Source organism: Oncorhynchus tshawytscha, linkage group LG08 (genome assembly GCF_018296145.1).
Source record: "Oncorhynchus tshawytscha isolate Ot180627B linkage group LG08, Otsh_v2.0, whole genome shotgun sequence".
In the NCBI taxonomy this organism is placed as follows: Eukaryota; Metazoa; Chordata; class Actinopteri; order Salmoniformes; family Salmonidae; genus Oncorhynchus; species Oncorhynchus tshawytscha.
This window is the reverse complement of record NC_056436.1, coordinates 89,306,410-89,322,103: the sequence shown is the minus strand read 5'-3', so window position 1 is coordinate 89,322,103 and position 15,694 is coordinate 89,306,410. Positions and strand designations below refer to the sequence as shown.

General features: G+C 47.2%; 1 protein-coding gene across 1 annotated transcript in view; it reads right to left on the bottom strand.

Annotated features, from left to right (window-relative positions):
- LOC112232723 overlaps positions 1-15,694 on the bottom strand; it is a 31,316-nt gene continuing 15,622 nt past the window's right edge. Inside the window, exons 3-9 of the mRNA XM_024399921.2 lie at positions 9,721-10,559; positions 6,180-6,673; positions 5,740-5,855; positions 4,643-4,773; positions 4,280-4,440; positions 560-642; positions 1-393 (exon numbers count right to left, since the gene is read on the bottom strand). Coding sequence (XP_024255689.1) covers positions 311-393; positions 560-642; positions 4,280-4,440; positions 4,643-4,773; positions 5,740-5,855; positions 6,180-6,673; positions 9,721-10,559 — 1,907 coding nt within the window. The 3' untranslated portion in view covers positions 1-310. The remainder of the gene's footprint in view (positions 394-559; positions 643-4,279; positions 4,441-4,642; positions 4,774-5,739; positions 5,856-6,179; positions 6,674-9,720; positions 10,560-15,694) is intronic.

The following is a 15,694-nucleotide window of genomic DNA, read 5'->3' as shown; positions in this document are numbered from 1 at the left end:
GGCTATTTGAAGAATCTCAAAAATATTTTGATTTGTTTAACACTTTTTTGGTTATTACATGATTCCATGTGTTACTTCATAGTTTTGATGACTATTATTCTACAACGTAGAAAATAGTCAAAAGCAAAAAAGATGACACTGCCCGCCCAAAGGATTACAATGGCAGAACATTTTAGAACAAGGCTGGGCTTCCAATTTGGCCACATAGTGACAACCTGTATCAAGGCTGGTTAATGTGATGGAGGCAGGTGGCTCATGAAGGGGAGAGGGAGGTGAGGGGGAATGAACTACAACACCTTTATCAGCCTGATTACTTCTTATTCTGGGTGTAACAGGAAATAAGGTACTTGTTCCAGGCAGACTGACATTTCTTGGTTCGCTCCTGCGCACTACCTACAACACAGACAGAGAGAGACAGAAAGAGGCAGACACATGAGACAGGCAGAGTGAAAGAGCGAGGACCACAGTGAGAGTTGAGCTACAAGACTATTGTATATAAGCTGCTGCCCTCTAGTGGAGAAGCTCAGAATGATCACCAGACAAAGTAGAAGGCACCTACTTCTCTTGATTCCCAGGTTCCTCAGCTTGTCATGTTTAGCATGTCCATTCTGAGCCAGTCTCAGAGACAGAGAGGCTCCTCTCCTGAAACAGACAAAACATTTCATTACAGAATCACTCAGTGCTTAAACATTTCAGTTTATTTACCATGTGAGATAAACACAGTGCATTCGGAAAGTATTCAGACCCCTTGACTTTTTCCACATTTTGTTAAGTTACAGCCTTATTCTAAAATTGATTAAATCATTTCCCCCCCCTCATCAATCTACACACAAAACCTCATAAATGACAAAGCAAAAACATGTTTTTAGAAAATGTTTGCAAATGTATATAAAATATAAAAACTGAAATATCACATTTACATAAGTATTCAGACCCTTTACTCAGTACTTTGTTGAAGCACCTTTGGCAGCGATTACAGCCTCGAGTCTTCTTGGGTATGACGCTACAAGCTTGGCACACCTGTATTTGGGGAGTTTCTCTCATTCTTCTCTGAAGATCTTCTCATGCTCTGTCAGGTTGGATGGGGAGCGTCACTGCACAGCTATTTTCAGGTCTCTCCAGAGATGTTCGATCGGGTTCAAGTCTGGGTTTTGGCTGGACCACTCAAGGACATTCAGAGGCATGTCCCAAAGCCACTCCTGTGTTGTCTTGAACAGGTTTTCATCAAGAATCTTCCTGTACTTTGCTCCGTTCATCTTTCCCTCGATCCTGACTAGTCTCCCAGTCCCTGCCTCTGAAAAACATCTCCACAGCATGATGCTGCCACCACCACGCTTCACCATAGGGATGCTGCCGCCACCACGCTTCACCATAGGGATGCTGCCGCCGCCACCATGCTTCACCATAGTGATGCTGCCACCGCCACCATGCTTCACCATAGTGATGCTGCCGCCGCCACCATGCTTCACCATAGTGATGCTGCCACCACCATGCTTCACCATAGTGATGCTGCCACCGCCACCATGCTTCACCATAGTGATGCTGCCGCCGCCACCATGCTTCACCATAGTGATGCTGCCACCGCCACCATGCTTCACCATAGTGATGCTGCCACCGCCACCATGCTTCACCATAGTGATGCTGCCACCGCCACCATGCTTCACCATAGTGATGCTGCCACCGCCACCATGCTTCACCATAGTGATGCTGCCACCGCCACCATGCTTCACCATAGTGATGCTGCCCCCGCCACCATGCTTCACTGTCGGGATTGTGAAAGGTTTCCTCCAGAGGTGACTCTTGGCATTCAGGCCAAAGAGTTCAATCTTGGTTTCATCAGACCAGATAATCTTGTTTTTCATGGTCAGAGTCCTTTAGGTGTCTTTTGGCAAACGCCAAGCAGGCTGTCATGTGCCTTTTAATAAGGAGTGGCTTCCTTCTGGCCACTCTACAATAAAGGCCTGATTGGTAGAGTGCTGCAGAGATTGTTGTCCTTCTGGAAGGTTCTCTCATCTCCACGAGGAACTCTGGAGCTCTGTCAGAGTGACCATCGGGTTCTTGGTCACCTCCCTGACCAAGGCCCTTCTCCCCCGATTACTCAGTTTGGCCTGATGGCCAGCTCTAGGAAGAGTCTTGGTGGTTCCAAACATCTTCCATTTAAAAATGATGGAGGCCACTGTGTTCTTGGGGACCTTCAATGCTGCAGAAATGTTTTGGTACCCTTCCCCAGATCTGTGCCTTGACACAATCCTGTCTCAGAGCTCTACGGACCATTCCTTCAACCTCATGGCTTGGTTTTTGCTCTGACATGCACTGACAACTGTGGGACCTTATATAGACAGGTGTGTGCCTTTCTAAATCTTGTCCAATCAATTGAATTTACCACAGGTGGACTCCAATCAAGATGTACAGTATAGTGCATTCTGGTGGACACCTACACCACCCGATGCTGGTCGACACCTACACCACCCGATGCTACAGGAAGGCCATAAAGATCATCAAGGACATCAACCACCCGAGCCACTGCCTGTTCACCCCGCTGTCATCCAGAAGGCGAGGTCAGTACAGGTGCATCAAAGCTGGGACCGAGAGACTGAAAAACAGCTTCTATCTCAAGGCCATCAGACTGTTAAACAGCCACCACTAACATTGAGTGGCTACTGCCAACACACTGTCAATGACACTGACTCTACTCCAGCCACTTTAATCATGGGAATTGATGGGAAATGATGTAAATATATCACTAGTCACTTTAAACAATGCTACCTTATATAATGTTACTTACCCTACATTATTCATCTCATATGCATACGTAGATACTGTACTCTATATCATCGACTGCATCCTTATGTAATACATGTATCACTAGCCACTTTAACTATGCCACTTGGTTTACATACTCATCTCATATGTATATACTGTACTCGATATCATCTACTGTATCTTGCCTATGCTGCTCTGTACCATCACTCATTCATATATCCTTATGTACATATTCTTTATCCCCTTACACTGTGTATAAGACAGTAGTTTTTTTTGGAATTGTTAGTTAGATTACTTGCTCGTTATTACTGCATTGTCGGAACTAGAAGCACAAGCATTTCGCTACACTCGCATTAACATCTGCTAACCATGTGTATGTGACAAATAAAATTTGATTTGATTTGGTGCCCAGTTACAATAACCCCGCGTCCCCCAGTTACAATAACCCCGTCCCCCGTCCCCCCAGTTACAATAACCCCCGTCCCCCCAGTTACAATAACCCCCGCGTCCCCCCAGTTACAATAACCCCGCGTCCCCCCAGTCCCCCCAGTTACAATAACCCCCGCGTCCCCCCCCCCAGTTACAATAACCCAGCGTCCCCCCAGTTACAATAACCCCGCGTCCCCCAGTTACAATAACCCCGCGTCCCCCCAGTTACAATAACCCCCCCCAGTTACAATAACCCCCGTCCCCCCAGTTACAATAACCCCGCGTCCCCCCCCCCCCCAGTTACAATAACCCCCCGTCCCCCAGCGTCCCCCAGTTACAATAACCCCCGTCCCCCCCCGCGTCCCCCCCCCAGTTACAATAACCCCGTCCCCCAGTTACAATAACCTCATGTCCCCCAGTTACAATAACCTCATGTCCCCAGTTATAATAACCTCACGCCCCCAGTTATAATAACCTCATACCTCACGTCCCCCAGTTAATATAACCTCACCTCACGTCCCCCAGTTAATATAACCTCACGTCCCCCAGTTATAACCTCACGTCCCCCCAGTTAATATAACCTCACGTCCCCCCAGTTAATATAACCTCATACCCCTCATACCATACATGCTCTCTCTAATTCTCTCTTTCGGAGGACCTGAGCCCTAGGACCATGCCCCAGGACTACCTGACATGATGACTCCTTGCTGTCCCCAGTCCATCTGACCGTGCTGCTGCTCCAGTTTCAACTGTTCTGCCTTATTATTATACGACCATGCTGGTCATTTATGAACATTTGAACATCTTGGCCATGTTCTGTTATAATCTCCACCCGGCACAGCCAGAAGAGGACTGGCCACCCCACATAGCCTGGTTCCTCTCTAGGTTTCTTCCTAGGTTTTGGCCTTTCTAGGGAGTTTTTCCTAGCCACCGTGCTTCTACACCTGCATTGCTTGCTGTTTGGGGTTTTAGGCTGGATTTCTGTACAGCACTTTGAGATATCAGCTGATGTACGAAGGGCTATATAAATAAATTTGATTTGATTTGATTCATACCTCACGTCCCCCCAGTTATAATAACCTCATACCTCATGGACCCCAGTTTTCCCTTCTCCATGAAGAGTTCCACCATGGGGTTGTGTCTCTCTCCCTGAGGGTAGAGCCGTGCGTACAGCGTCCTGTTGCCCACCATGTCTCTGAACCAATATACTGCCTGTTGGGTCCAGCCACACACGTCCACTGGGCGCACCTGGGATGAGACCAGTAACTTGGGGTCATATAATACAGGAAAGTAAAAAGATATGACCCTCTCAACTAAATAACTCATTTTTTAAACCTTTATTTATCCAGTCAAGTGATGTTATATACCGGTACGGCTATAGGGATACATTGTGGTGTGGTTAAGTATTGGCCACAGTAGAACCTGACAACAACCAGGGCGAACCACTCACATTAGCCAGGGAGACCTGTATGGCCTGTAGAGGAAGTGATGTCATCTCAGCACTGAGTTCCTTGATGTTACATAGAGACAGACAGGAAGTGTCTCCGTAGTCCAGCCTCCTCACCTCCACCTCATTGATGTCTGACAGACAGAGGAGAAATGTATACGTTGCCCTTATTGTATGACAGAGCGAGGAGAAGTACACTACATGACCAAAGGTATGTGGACACCTGCTCGTTTAACATCTCATTCCAAAATCATGGGATTAATATGGAGTTGGACCCCCCTTTGCTGCTATAACAGCCTCCACTCTTCTGGGAAGGCTTTCCACTAGATGTTGCAACATTGCTGCTGTAACAGCCTCCACAATTTTTTATTTTTTAAATTTTACCTTTATTTAACTAGGCAAGTCAGTTAAGAACAAATTCTTAATTTCAATGACGGCTTAGGAACAGTGGGTTAACTGCCTGTTCAGGGGCAGCCTTCTGGGAAGGCTTTCCACTAGATGTTGGAACATTGCTGCGGGGACTTGCTTCCATTCAGCCACAAGAGCATTAGTGAGGTCGGTCACTGATGTTGGGGGTGATTAGGCCTGGCTCACAGTCAGCGTTCCAATTCATCCCAAAGGTGTTCGATGGGGTTGAGGTCAAGGCTCTGTGCAGGTCTGTCAAGTTCTTTCACACCGATCTCAACAAACCATTTCTGTACGAACCGGTCTTTGTGCACAGGGACATTGTCATACTAAAACAGTTTAGGGCTGTTACCACAAATTTGGCAGCACAGAGTCATCTAGACTGTCATTGTATGCTGTAGCGTTAAGATTTCCCTTCACTGTAAATAAGGGGCCTTCCCAGAATAGTGGAGGCTGTTATAGCAGGATTACTAACATTCCGCAGCGTCCCAGGGATTACTAACATTTACCTCATGTTTTACATTTACGTCAATTAGCAGACTCTTTTCCAGAGCGATTTACAGACGCAATTAGAGTTCATCGCCTTGTTCAAGGGTACATCAGATTTTTCACCTTGTCGGCTCAGGGATTCGAACTAGCAACCTTTTGGTTGCTGGCCCAACACTAACCTCCACTCATCATGAAACATATCGTACCTCCACTCATGCCACATATCTTGACCACCTGTGCCCGACACCACCTCTCCTGTTGGGGGAACCAAGCCATGACGTAGGTCCCGATGTCTGGAGTACACTTCAGCTCTGCTAAACTACTGCAAGACAACCAGCCAACGACAGGGTTGAGAAAATTACTAAATGAAAAGAACTTGGGTCAAGTCCTGTTTTAGACTTGACCTCTGCTTAAAAGGTAGTGCACTACATCAGGAATAGGCTTCCATTTAGGATGCAGCCTGAGTGTGTCTACTATACTTCTTACACCAATGCTTCTTGAGAGGGAGTGGATAAGAGCACACTTTGAGGAGAAGGGTACTACAGAGTACAAATGTTAGCTCAATGTGGCACTATACAGGCCCTGGTGGAAAGTAGTGCACTATATAGGGAATAGGGTACCATCTTGGACACCCAATATAACTCACTCAGTGTTGAGGTCCTCCAGCTGGAGGGTGGCGTCGGCCTGTTGGATGTAGAAGTTCCCAGGATGCACCACGTGACTCACCACCACTGCCATCTCCTCAAACTTACGGATCTGGAACTCTGGAATGTTCAGACACTGGTTGCCTGGGGTACCCAAGGAACAACAGTTCTGGAATCTCTGGAGTTCTGGAGTCAGACTGATATTGTTGATATCTTCCTGAACCTCCCCAATCACATGTCCCTCTTTGATCTGTAGGCTGTGGATGGATGGAGCTGGGGGTTGGAGGGTTGTATTAGAGATCTCTACACTCCGACACTGGAGACTAGCGGCAGACATCTTGTTCTCCGAGGTGGTGACGACGTCAGAGGAAGGACCGCTCCTTGTCGCCTCGGTAAAGACGTCTCCTATGTCCCAGAGCTCAGTCTTGGTGGCAATGATACAGCTGAAGATCAGAGAGCCTCCAGACTCCACACGCTTTACTGTGAACACCGGGGCCTGGGAGGGTAGGAGAAGATAGTCGAGGGTAGGAGAAGATAGTCGAGGGTAGGAGAAGATAGTCGAGGGTAGGAGAAGATAGTCGAGGGTAGGAGAGGGTAGGGTAGGAGAGGGTAGAGTAGGGTAGGAAAAGATAGTCGAGGGTAGGAGAAGATAGTCGAGGGTAGGAGAAGATAGTCGAGGGAGGGTAGGAGAGGGTAGGGTAGGAGAGGGTAGAAGAAGATAGTCGAGGGTAGGAGAAGATAGTCGAGGGTAGGGTAGGAGAGGGGAGGAGAAGATAGGCGAGGGTAGGAGAAGATAGTCGAGGGTAGGAGAAGATAGTCGAGGAGAGGGTAGGAGAGGGTAGAAGAAGATAGTCGAGGGTAGGAGAAGATAGTCGAGGGTAGGGTAGGAGAGGGGAGGAGAAGATAGGCGAGGGGAGGAGAAGATAGGCGAGGGGAGGAGAAGATAGGCGAGGGGAGGAGAAGATAGGCGAGGGTAGGAGAAGATAGGCGAGGGTAGGAGAAGATAGGCGAGGGTAGGGTAGGAGAAGATAGGCGAGGGGAGGAGAAGATAGTCGAGGGTAGGAGAAGATAGTCGAGGGTAGGAGAAGATAGTCGAGGAGAGGGTAGGAGAGGGTAGGGTAGGAGAGGGTAGAAGAAGATAGTCGAGGGTAGGAGAAGATAGTCGAGGGTAGGGTAGGAGAAGATAGGCGAGGGTAGGGTAGGAGAAGATAGGCGAGGGTAGGAGAAGATAGGCGAGGGTAGGAGAAGATAGTCGAGGGTAGGGTAGGGGAGAAGATAGGCGAGGGTAGGGTAGGAGAAGATAGTCGAGGGTAGGAGAAGATAGTCGAGGAGAGGGTAGGGTAGGGTAGGAGAGGGTAGGGTAGGAGCAGATAGGCGAGTGTAGGAGAAGATAGGCGAGGGTAGGGTAGGAGAAGATAGTCGAGGAGAGGGTAGGAGGAGATAGTCGAGGAGAGGGTAGGAGAGGGTAGGGTAGGGTAGGAGAAGATAGTCGAGGGTAGGAGAAGATAGTCGAGGGTAGGAGAGGGTAGGGTAGGAGAGGATAGTCGAGGGTAGGGTAGGAGAAGATAGGCGAGGGTAGGAGAAGATAGTCGAGGGTAGGGTAGGAGAAGATAGTCGAGGGTAGGGTTGGAGAGGGTAGGGTTGGAGAAGATGGTCGAGGGTAGAGTAGGAGAAGATAGTCGAGGGTAGGAGAAGATAGTCGAGGGTAGGAGAAGATAGTCGAGGAGAGGGTAGGAGAGGGTAGGGTAGGAGAGGATAGTCGAGGGTAGGGTAGGAGAAGATAGGCGAGGGTAGGAGAAGATAGGCGAGGGGAGGAGAAGATAGGCGAGGGGAGGAGAAGATAGGCGAGGGGAGGAGAAGATAGGCGAGGGGAGAAGATAGGCGAGGGTAGGGTAGGAGAAGATAGTCGAGGGTAGGGTAGGAGGAGATAGTCGAGGGTAGGGTAGGAGAAGATAGTCGAGGGTAGGAGAAGATAGTCGAGGGTAGGAGAAGATAGTCGAGGGTAGGAGAAGATAGTCGAGGGTAGGAGAAGATAGTCGAGGGTAGGAGAAGATAGTCGAGGGTAGGAGAAGATAGTCGAGGGTAGGAGAAGATAGTCGAGGGTAGGAGAAGATAGTCGAGGGTAGGAGAAGATAGTCGAGGGTAGGAGAAGATAGTCGAGGGTAGGAGAAGATAGTCGAGGGTAGGAGAAGATAGTCGAGGGTAGGAGAAGATAGTCGAGGGTAGGAGAAGATAGTCGAGGAGGAGAGAGATAGTCGAGGGTAGGGTAGGAGAGGGTAGGGTAGGAGAAGATAGGCGAGGGTAGGAGAAGATAGGCGAGGGTAGGGTAGGAGAAGATAGTCGAGGAGAGGGTAGGGTAGGAGAGGGTAGGGTAGGAGAAGATAGTCGAGGGTAGGAGAAGATAGTCGAGGGTAGGGTAGGAGAGGGTAGGGTAGGAGAAGATAGTCGAGGGTAGGAGAGGGTAGGGTAGGAGAGGATAGTCGAGGGTAGGGTAGGAGAAGATAGGCGAGGGTAGGAGAAGATAGTCGAGGGTAGGGTTGGAGAGGGTAGGGTTGGAGAAGATGGTCGAGGGTAGAGTAGGAGAAGATAGTCGAGGGTAGGAGAAGATAGTCGAGGAGAGGGTAGGAGAGGGTAGGGTAGGAGAGGGTAGGGTAGGGTAGGAGAAGATAGTCGAGGGTAGGAGAAGATAGTCGAGGGTAGGAGAAGATAGTCGAGGGTAGGAGAAGATAGTCGAGGGTAGGAGAAGATAGTCGAGGGTAGGGTAGGAGAAGATAGTCGAGGGTAGGAGAAGATAGTCGAGGGTAGGAGAAGATAGTCGAGGGAGGGTAGGAGAAGATAGTCGAGGGTAGGAGAAGATAGTCGAGGGTAGGAGAAGATAGTCGAGGGTAGGAGAAGATAGTCGAGGGTAGGAGAAGATAGTCGAGGGTAGGAGAAGATAGTCGAGGGTAGGAGAAGATAGTCGAGGGGGTAGGAGAAGATAGTCGAGGGTAGGAGAAGATAGTCGAGGGTAGGAGAAGATAGTCGAGGAGAGGGTAGGAGAGGGTAGGGTAGGAGAAGATAGTCGAGGGTAGAAGATAGTCGAGGGTAGGGTAGGAGAAGATGGTCGAGGGTAGGGTAGGAGAAGATGGTCGAGGGTAGGAGAAGATGGTCGAGGGTAGGAGAAGATAGTCGAGGGTAGGAGAAGATAGTCGAGGGTAGGAGAGGGTAGGGGAGGAGAAGATAGTCGAGGGTAGGAGAAGATAGTCGAGGGTAGGGGAGGAGAAGATAGTCGAGGGTAGGGGAAGATAGTCGAGGGTAGGGGAAGATAGTCGAGGGTAGGGTAGGAGAGGGTAGGGTAGGAGAAGATAGGCGAGGGTAGGGTAGGAGAGGGTAGGAAAAGATAGGCGAGGGTAGGGTAGGAGAAGATAGGCGAGGGTAGGGTAGGAGAGGGTAGGATAGGAGAGGACATGATTAACTTGAACGTCCTGAGGTGAAAATAGTTTCAGACACACAGTAGTGGTGTATATAAAAGAGACTTTACATTACACTTAACATAATACATACATATTGGTTCAGCTGGTTATCTGGCAGCTCTGAGAACAGCTCCTTCTTTGGGACGCTGACGTTGTGGTTCTTAGTTTCTAGAACATTCTGGGTTTCCTGGGCATGCTTGGTTTCCGGGAGGGGGTCAGAGATCATTGCCGGGGCGGTGGAATCAGAGGTGTACTGGTAGTAGCTGGTGTGCTGGAAGAAAGCGGCCAACTCCATGAACGGCTCGTTCCTGCAATTGGTTCGCAGGAATTGCATGAGCTGCGAGGAAGTTTGCTTCTGGTGCTGCACTCTGGTGTCACTTCCTGATTCTAGAGGGGGAGGAGCCAGGGCTGTCATCTGGTAGGCTGGGTTACTGAACCCTGAGAGGAGCTCACCTGGGACAGGTAGGTCTAGATCTGTTGCTCCAGGTGTTTGTTTGATTTGACTGTTCTCTTTGATTTGAGTGGTTGTAACCGTCGTTGTATTTGGCTGCTGCGGTGTCTTCTCCTTGGAGATAAAGATCCCATTGTCTTTGGTCAGATTCAGACTGCCTACGCTGGTTGAGGAGCTGGGGATTGGGAGCTTTGCCACTTTGCTGGAGGAGGAGATGCTGCATATAAAGACCTGATCCTTCTGGAAGTCTTCATCTTGAGAGGAGGAAGAGGAGCAGAAGAGTTTGAGTTGCTGTAGGGCAGGCAAGGCTCCCAGCATCTGTACTGCCTTGGTGATGGAGCCGGCCATGAGGACGTTCTGCAGCATGGGACCAAACTTCAGCACGTCTGACGATGTCATGATGCCTCGGTCTCTGGATAGCGCTGGCTGCAACAGGCTGTTTAGGGGTCTGGTGGAAGCTGGGGCACTGAATTGTGGATCTGTGGAGCCAATGGCAGGGGGAGAGAAAATATCTTTAAGAAATACAGACCATCCCAAATGTTCCCTTGGACCAGGGACCAGGCCCCCCTGGGTGCCCACAGCAGATTTTAAAAAACAACAGCTGTGTAGTGCTAGGGGAAAAACTAAGATGTTCACCCAGTGTGGGGGGCAAGACAGAGTTGGGGGATCCTTACTTTAGACCAGTGGCCACCACTAAGGTGGGTAGGATAGGAGATGGTAGCAAAGCTGATACTGTGACTCTACGAATACAGAAAAGTGGTTTTTATAAGTTGGTTAAAGTTATTTACCACTGTCACTTTGTTCAACACTTTTATAAAGCCATAAAATGTGCTTTCTCCTTACTTCCACTCACGCTACAACCATCACTGCAGCTGTAATGAATGAGTACAACCATCACTGTAATGAATGAGGACAACCATCACTGCAGCTGTAATGAATGAGGACAACCATCACTGTAATGAATGAGTACAACCATCACTGCAGCTGTAATGAATGAGGACAACCATCACTGTAATGAATGAATACAACCATCACTGCAGCTGTAATGAATGAGTACAACCATCACTGTAATGAATGAGTACAACCATCACTGTAATGAATGAGTACAACCATCACTGTAATGAATGAGTACAACCATCACTGTAATGAATGAGTACAACCATCACTGTAATGAATGAGGACAACCATCACTGTAATGAATGAGGACAACCATCACTGTAATGAATGAATACAACCATCACTGCAGCTGTAATGAATGAGGACAACCATCACTGTAATGAATGAGTACAACCATCACTGTAATGAATGAGTACAACCATCACTGTAATGAATGAGTACAACCATCACTGTAATGAATGAGGACAACCATCACTGTAATGAATGACTACAACCATCACTGTAATGAATGAGTACAACCATCACTGTAATGAATGAGTACAACCATCACTGTAATGAATGAGTACAACCATCACTGTAATGAATGAGTACAACCATCACTGTAATGAATGAATACAACCATCACTGCAGCTGTAATGAATGAGGACAACCATCACTGTAATGAATGAGTACAACCATCACTGTAATGAATGAGTACAACCATCACTGCAGCTGTAATGAATGAGTACAACCATCACTGTAATGAATGAGTACAACCATCACTGTAATGAATGAGTACAACCATCACTGTAATGAATGAGTACAACCATCACTGTAATGAATGAGTACAACCATCACTGTAATGAATGAGTACAACCATCACTGTAATGAATGAGTACAACCATCACTGTAATGAATGAGTACAACCATCACTGCAGCTGTAATGAATGAGGACAACCATCACTGTAATGAATGAATACAACCATCACTGTAATGAATGAGTACAACCATCACTGTAATGAATGAATACAACCATCACTGTAATGAATGAATACAACCATCACTGTAATGAATGAGGACAACCATCACTGTAATGAATGAGGACAACCATCACTGTAATGAATGAGGACAACCATCACTGTAATGAATGAGTACAACCATCACTGCAGCTGGAATGAATGAGGACAACCATCACTGCAGCTGTAATGAATGAGTACAACCATCACTGCAGCTGTAATGAATGAGGACAACCATCACTGCAGCTGTAATGAATGAGGACAACCATCACTGCAGCTGTAATGAATGAGGACAACCATCACTGTAATGAATGAGTACAACCATCACTGTAATGAATGAGTACAACCATCACTGTAATGAATGAATACAACCATCACTGTAATGAATGAGTACAACCATCACTGTAATGAATGAATACAACCATCACTGTAATGAATGAGTACAACCATCACTGTAATGAATGAATACAACCATCACTGTAATGAATGAATACAACCATCACTGTAATGAATGAGGACAACCATCACTGTAATGAATGAGGACAACCATCACTGTAATGAATGAGGACAACCATCACTGTAATGAATGAGTACAACCATCACTGCAGCTGGAATGAATGAGGACAACCATCACTGCAGCTGTAATGAATGAGTACAACCATCACTGCAGCTGTAATGAATGAGGACAACCATCACTGCAGCTGTAATGAATGAGGACAACCATCACTGTAATGAATGAGGACAACCATCACTGCAGCTGTAATGAATGAGTACAACCATCACTGTAATGAATGAGTACAACCATCACTGCAGCTGTAATGAATGAATACAACCATCACTGTAATGAATGAGTACAACCATCACTGTAATGAATGAATACAACCATCACTGTAATGAATGAATACAACCATCACTGTAATGAATGAGGACAACCATCACTGTAATGAATGAGGACAACCATCACTGTAATGAATGAGGACAACCATCACTGTAATGAATGAGTACAACCATCACTGCAGCTGGAATGAATGAGGACAACCATCACTGCAGCTGTAATGAATGAGTACAACCATCACTGCAGCTGTAATGAATGAGGACAACCATCACTGCAGCTGTAATGAATGAGGACAACCATCACTGTAATGAATGAGGACAACCATCACTGCAGCTGTAATGAATGAGTACAACCATCACTGTAATGAATGAGTACAACCATCACTGCAGCTGTAATGAATGAGGACAACCATCACTGTAATGAATGAGGACAACCATCACTGCAGCTGTAATGAATGAGTATGGCAATGTGTTCCAATAAGATTGGCTGTTTTTATTAGAGGCTTGTCTTTTTAATGAAGTGGAATATTTCACGGTCTCTGGTCATAGGAGGAGGGACGGCGTCCCCTTTCCTCAGCGGAGGGACGGCGTCCCCTTTCCTCAGCGGAGGGACGGCGTCCCCTTTCCTCAGCGGAGGGACGGCGTCCCCTTTCCTCAGCGGAGGGACGGCGTCCCCTTTCCTCAGCGGAGGGACGGCGTCCCCTTTCCTCAGCGGAGGGAAGGTGAGTCAGGTGAGAGGCAGCCTCACCACTGATCCCTCCCTCAGACTGAGCATCAGACGGAGCCCGTCAGTCCAGTAACTCAGCTGGGTCTCACAAGTAATATAACTAATGATCTATTACCACTGTGATCATATAGTGCATTCAGAAAGTATTCGGACCCCTTGACTTTTTACGACAACAAAATTAACGTTACAGCCTTATTCTAAAATGGATTCAATTGTTTCCCCCCTCAACATCACATTTCCATAAGTATTCAGACCCTTTACTCAGTACTTTGGTGAAGCACCTTTTGGCAGTGATTACAGCCTCGAGTCTTCTTGGGTATGATGCTACAAGCTTGGCACACCTGTATTTGGAGAGTTCCTCCCATTCTTCTCTGCATATCCTCTCAAGCTCTGTCAGGTTGGATGGGGAGCGTTGCTGCACAGCTATTTTCAGGTCTCTCCAGATATGCTCGATCGGGTTCAAGTCCAGGTTCTGGCTGGGCCACTTCAGGGACTTGTCCCGAAGCCACTCCTGTGTTGTCTTGGCTGTGTGTTTAGGCTTGTTGTCCTGTTGGAAGGTGAACCGTCGCCCTTGTCTGAGGTCCTGAGCGCTCTGGAGCAGATTTGCATCAAGGATCTCTCTGTACTTTGCTCTGTTCATGTTTCCAGGTCGCAATTGTAAATGAGAACTTGTTCAACTTGCCTACCTGGTTAAATAAAAAGGTGAAATTTAAATTTAAAAATCCCTCGAATCCTGACTAGTCTCCCAGTCCCTGCCGCTGAAAAACATCCCCACAGCATGATGGTGCCACCACCACCACCACGCTTCACCGTCGGGATGGTGCCACCACCACCACGCTTCACCGTCGGGATGGTGCCACCACCACCACGCTTCACCGTCGGGATGGTGCCACCACCACCACGCTTCACCGTCGGGATGGTGCCACCACCACCACGCTTCACCGTCGGGATGGTGCCACCACCACCACGCTTCACCATCGGGATGGTGCCACCACCACCACGCTTCACCGTCGGGATGGTGCCACCACCACCACGCTTCACCGTCGGGATGGTGCCAGGTTTCTTCCAGACAATCAATTTAATTTACCACCGGTGGACTCCAAATTAAAAAACATCTGAAGGATGATCAATGGGAACAGGATGCACCTGAGCTCAATTTCAAGTCTCATAGAAAAGGGTCTGACTACTTATGTAAATAAGGCATTGGCAAATACATTTAGAAAACGCGTTTTGTCATTATGGGGTGTGTAGATTGAGGGGGTAAAAACATTTTAATCCATGTCTGAAAAGGCTGAAACGTAACAATGTGAGAAAAAGTCAAGGGGTCTGAATACTTTCCGAATGCCCTGTATACAAATTAAAAATATAAATGGTATGAGAAGAACAACACTGGTAGGGCAATTCACAGACAATATGCAGTCATAATGTATTTGGCCTACTGCACAAACCTTATTGCTCTAGATCTGTTTTTAAAATGGTTAACGTTGCAACAGCTCACACTTTTTAAGTCCTGTTTTTCAAAAAAACACATCCGAGTGGTAGAGCTCTGCTTTTTGGGACTCAAAGTGATCTGGACTCAGAAAAGGTTGGTGACCTTAGATCACCTCACACTTGTGGAGAGAAGAGGAGATTCTAGTGGGCAGTATACCATCTACTGGTGTATTTGGAAATAGCCACAGGATGGTTTTTCAATGCATTAGAAATATTTGTAGCCATTTTTTTTTATTTTAAGTAAATACGTGCAATGCATTAGGATGTAAAGCAGAATCCAATCATATCTCACCTGTCACATTATGAAGTTAGTTCCCCAGCACAGTTGAGACAGTCACGTGTTCGTTCGTAAAACGGGAGAAAGCAGGAGAATGAAAAAGCAAGGTCTTTTTTTGGGGCAAAAAGACACTTGGCCATAATTTTTTAAATGTTTAGTTCTATCATAGAAAGAATATAGCCAGCTACATTTCCTAATGTTTTGCTTAAAGTTAGACTTGCATTTTACCGGTGAAAAGTAGGCTGGCTACGCTGACAAAACTACCTGAGTAGCTCCACATCAGTCAGTGCTGTCTGCTGATAGAATGATGGAGAACAGTAGCTACACATCAGAGTGCTGTGCTTACCCACCTGGCATAACAATCCCTCAATGGACCTTACCCACCTGGCATAA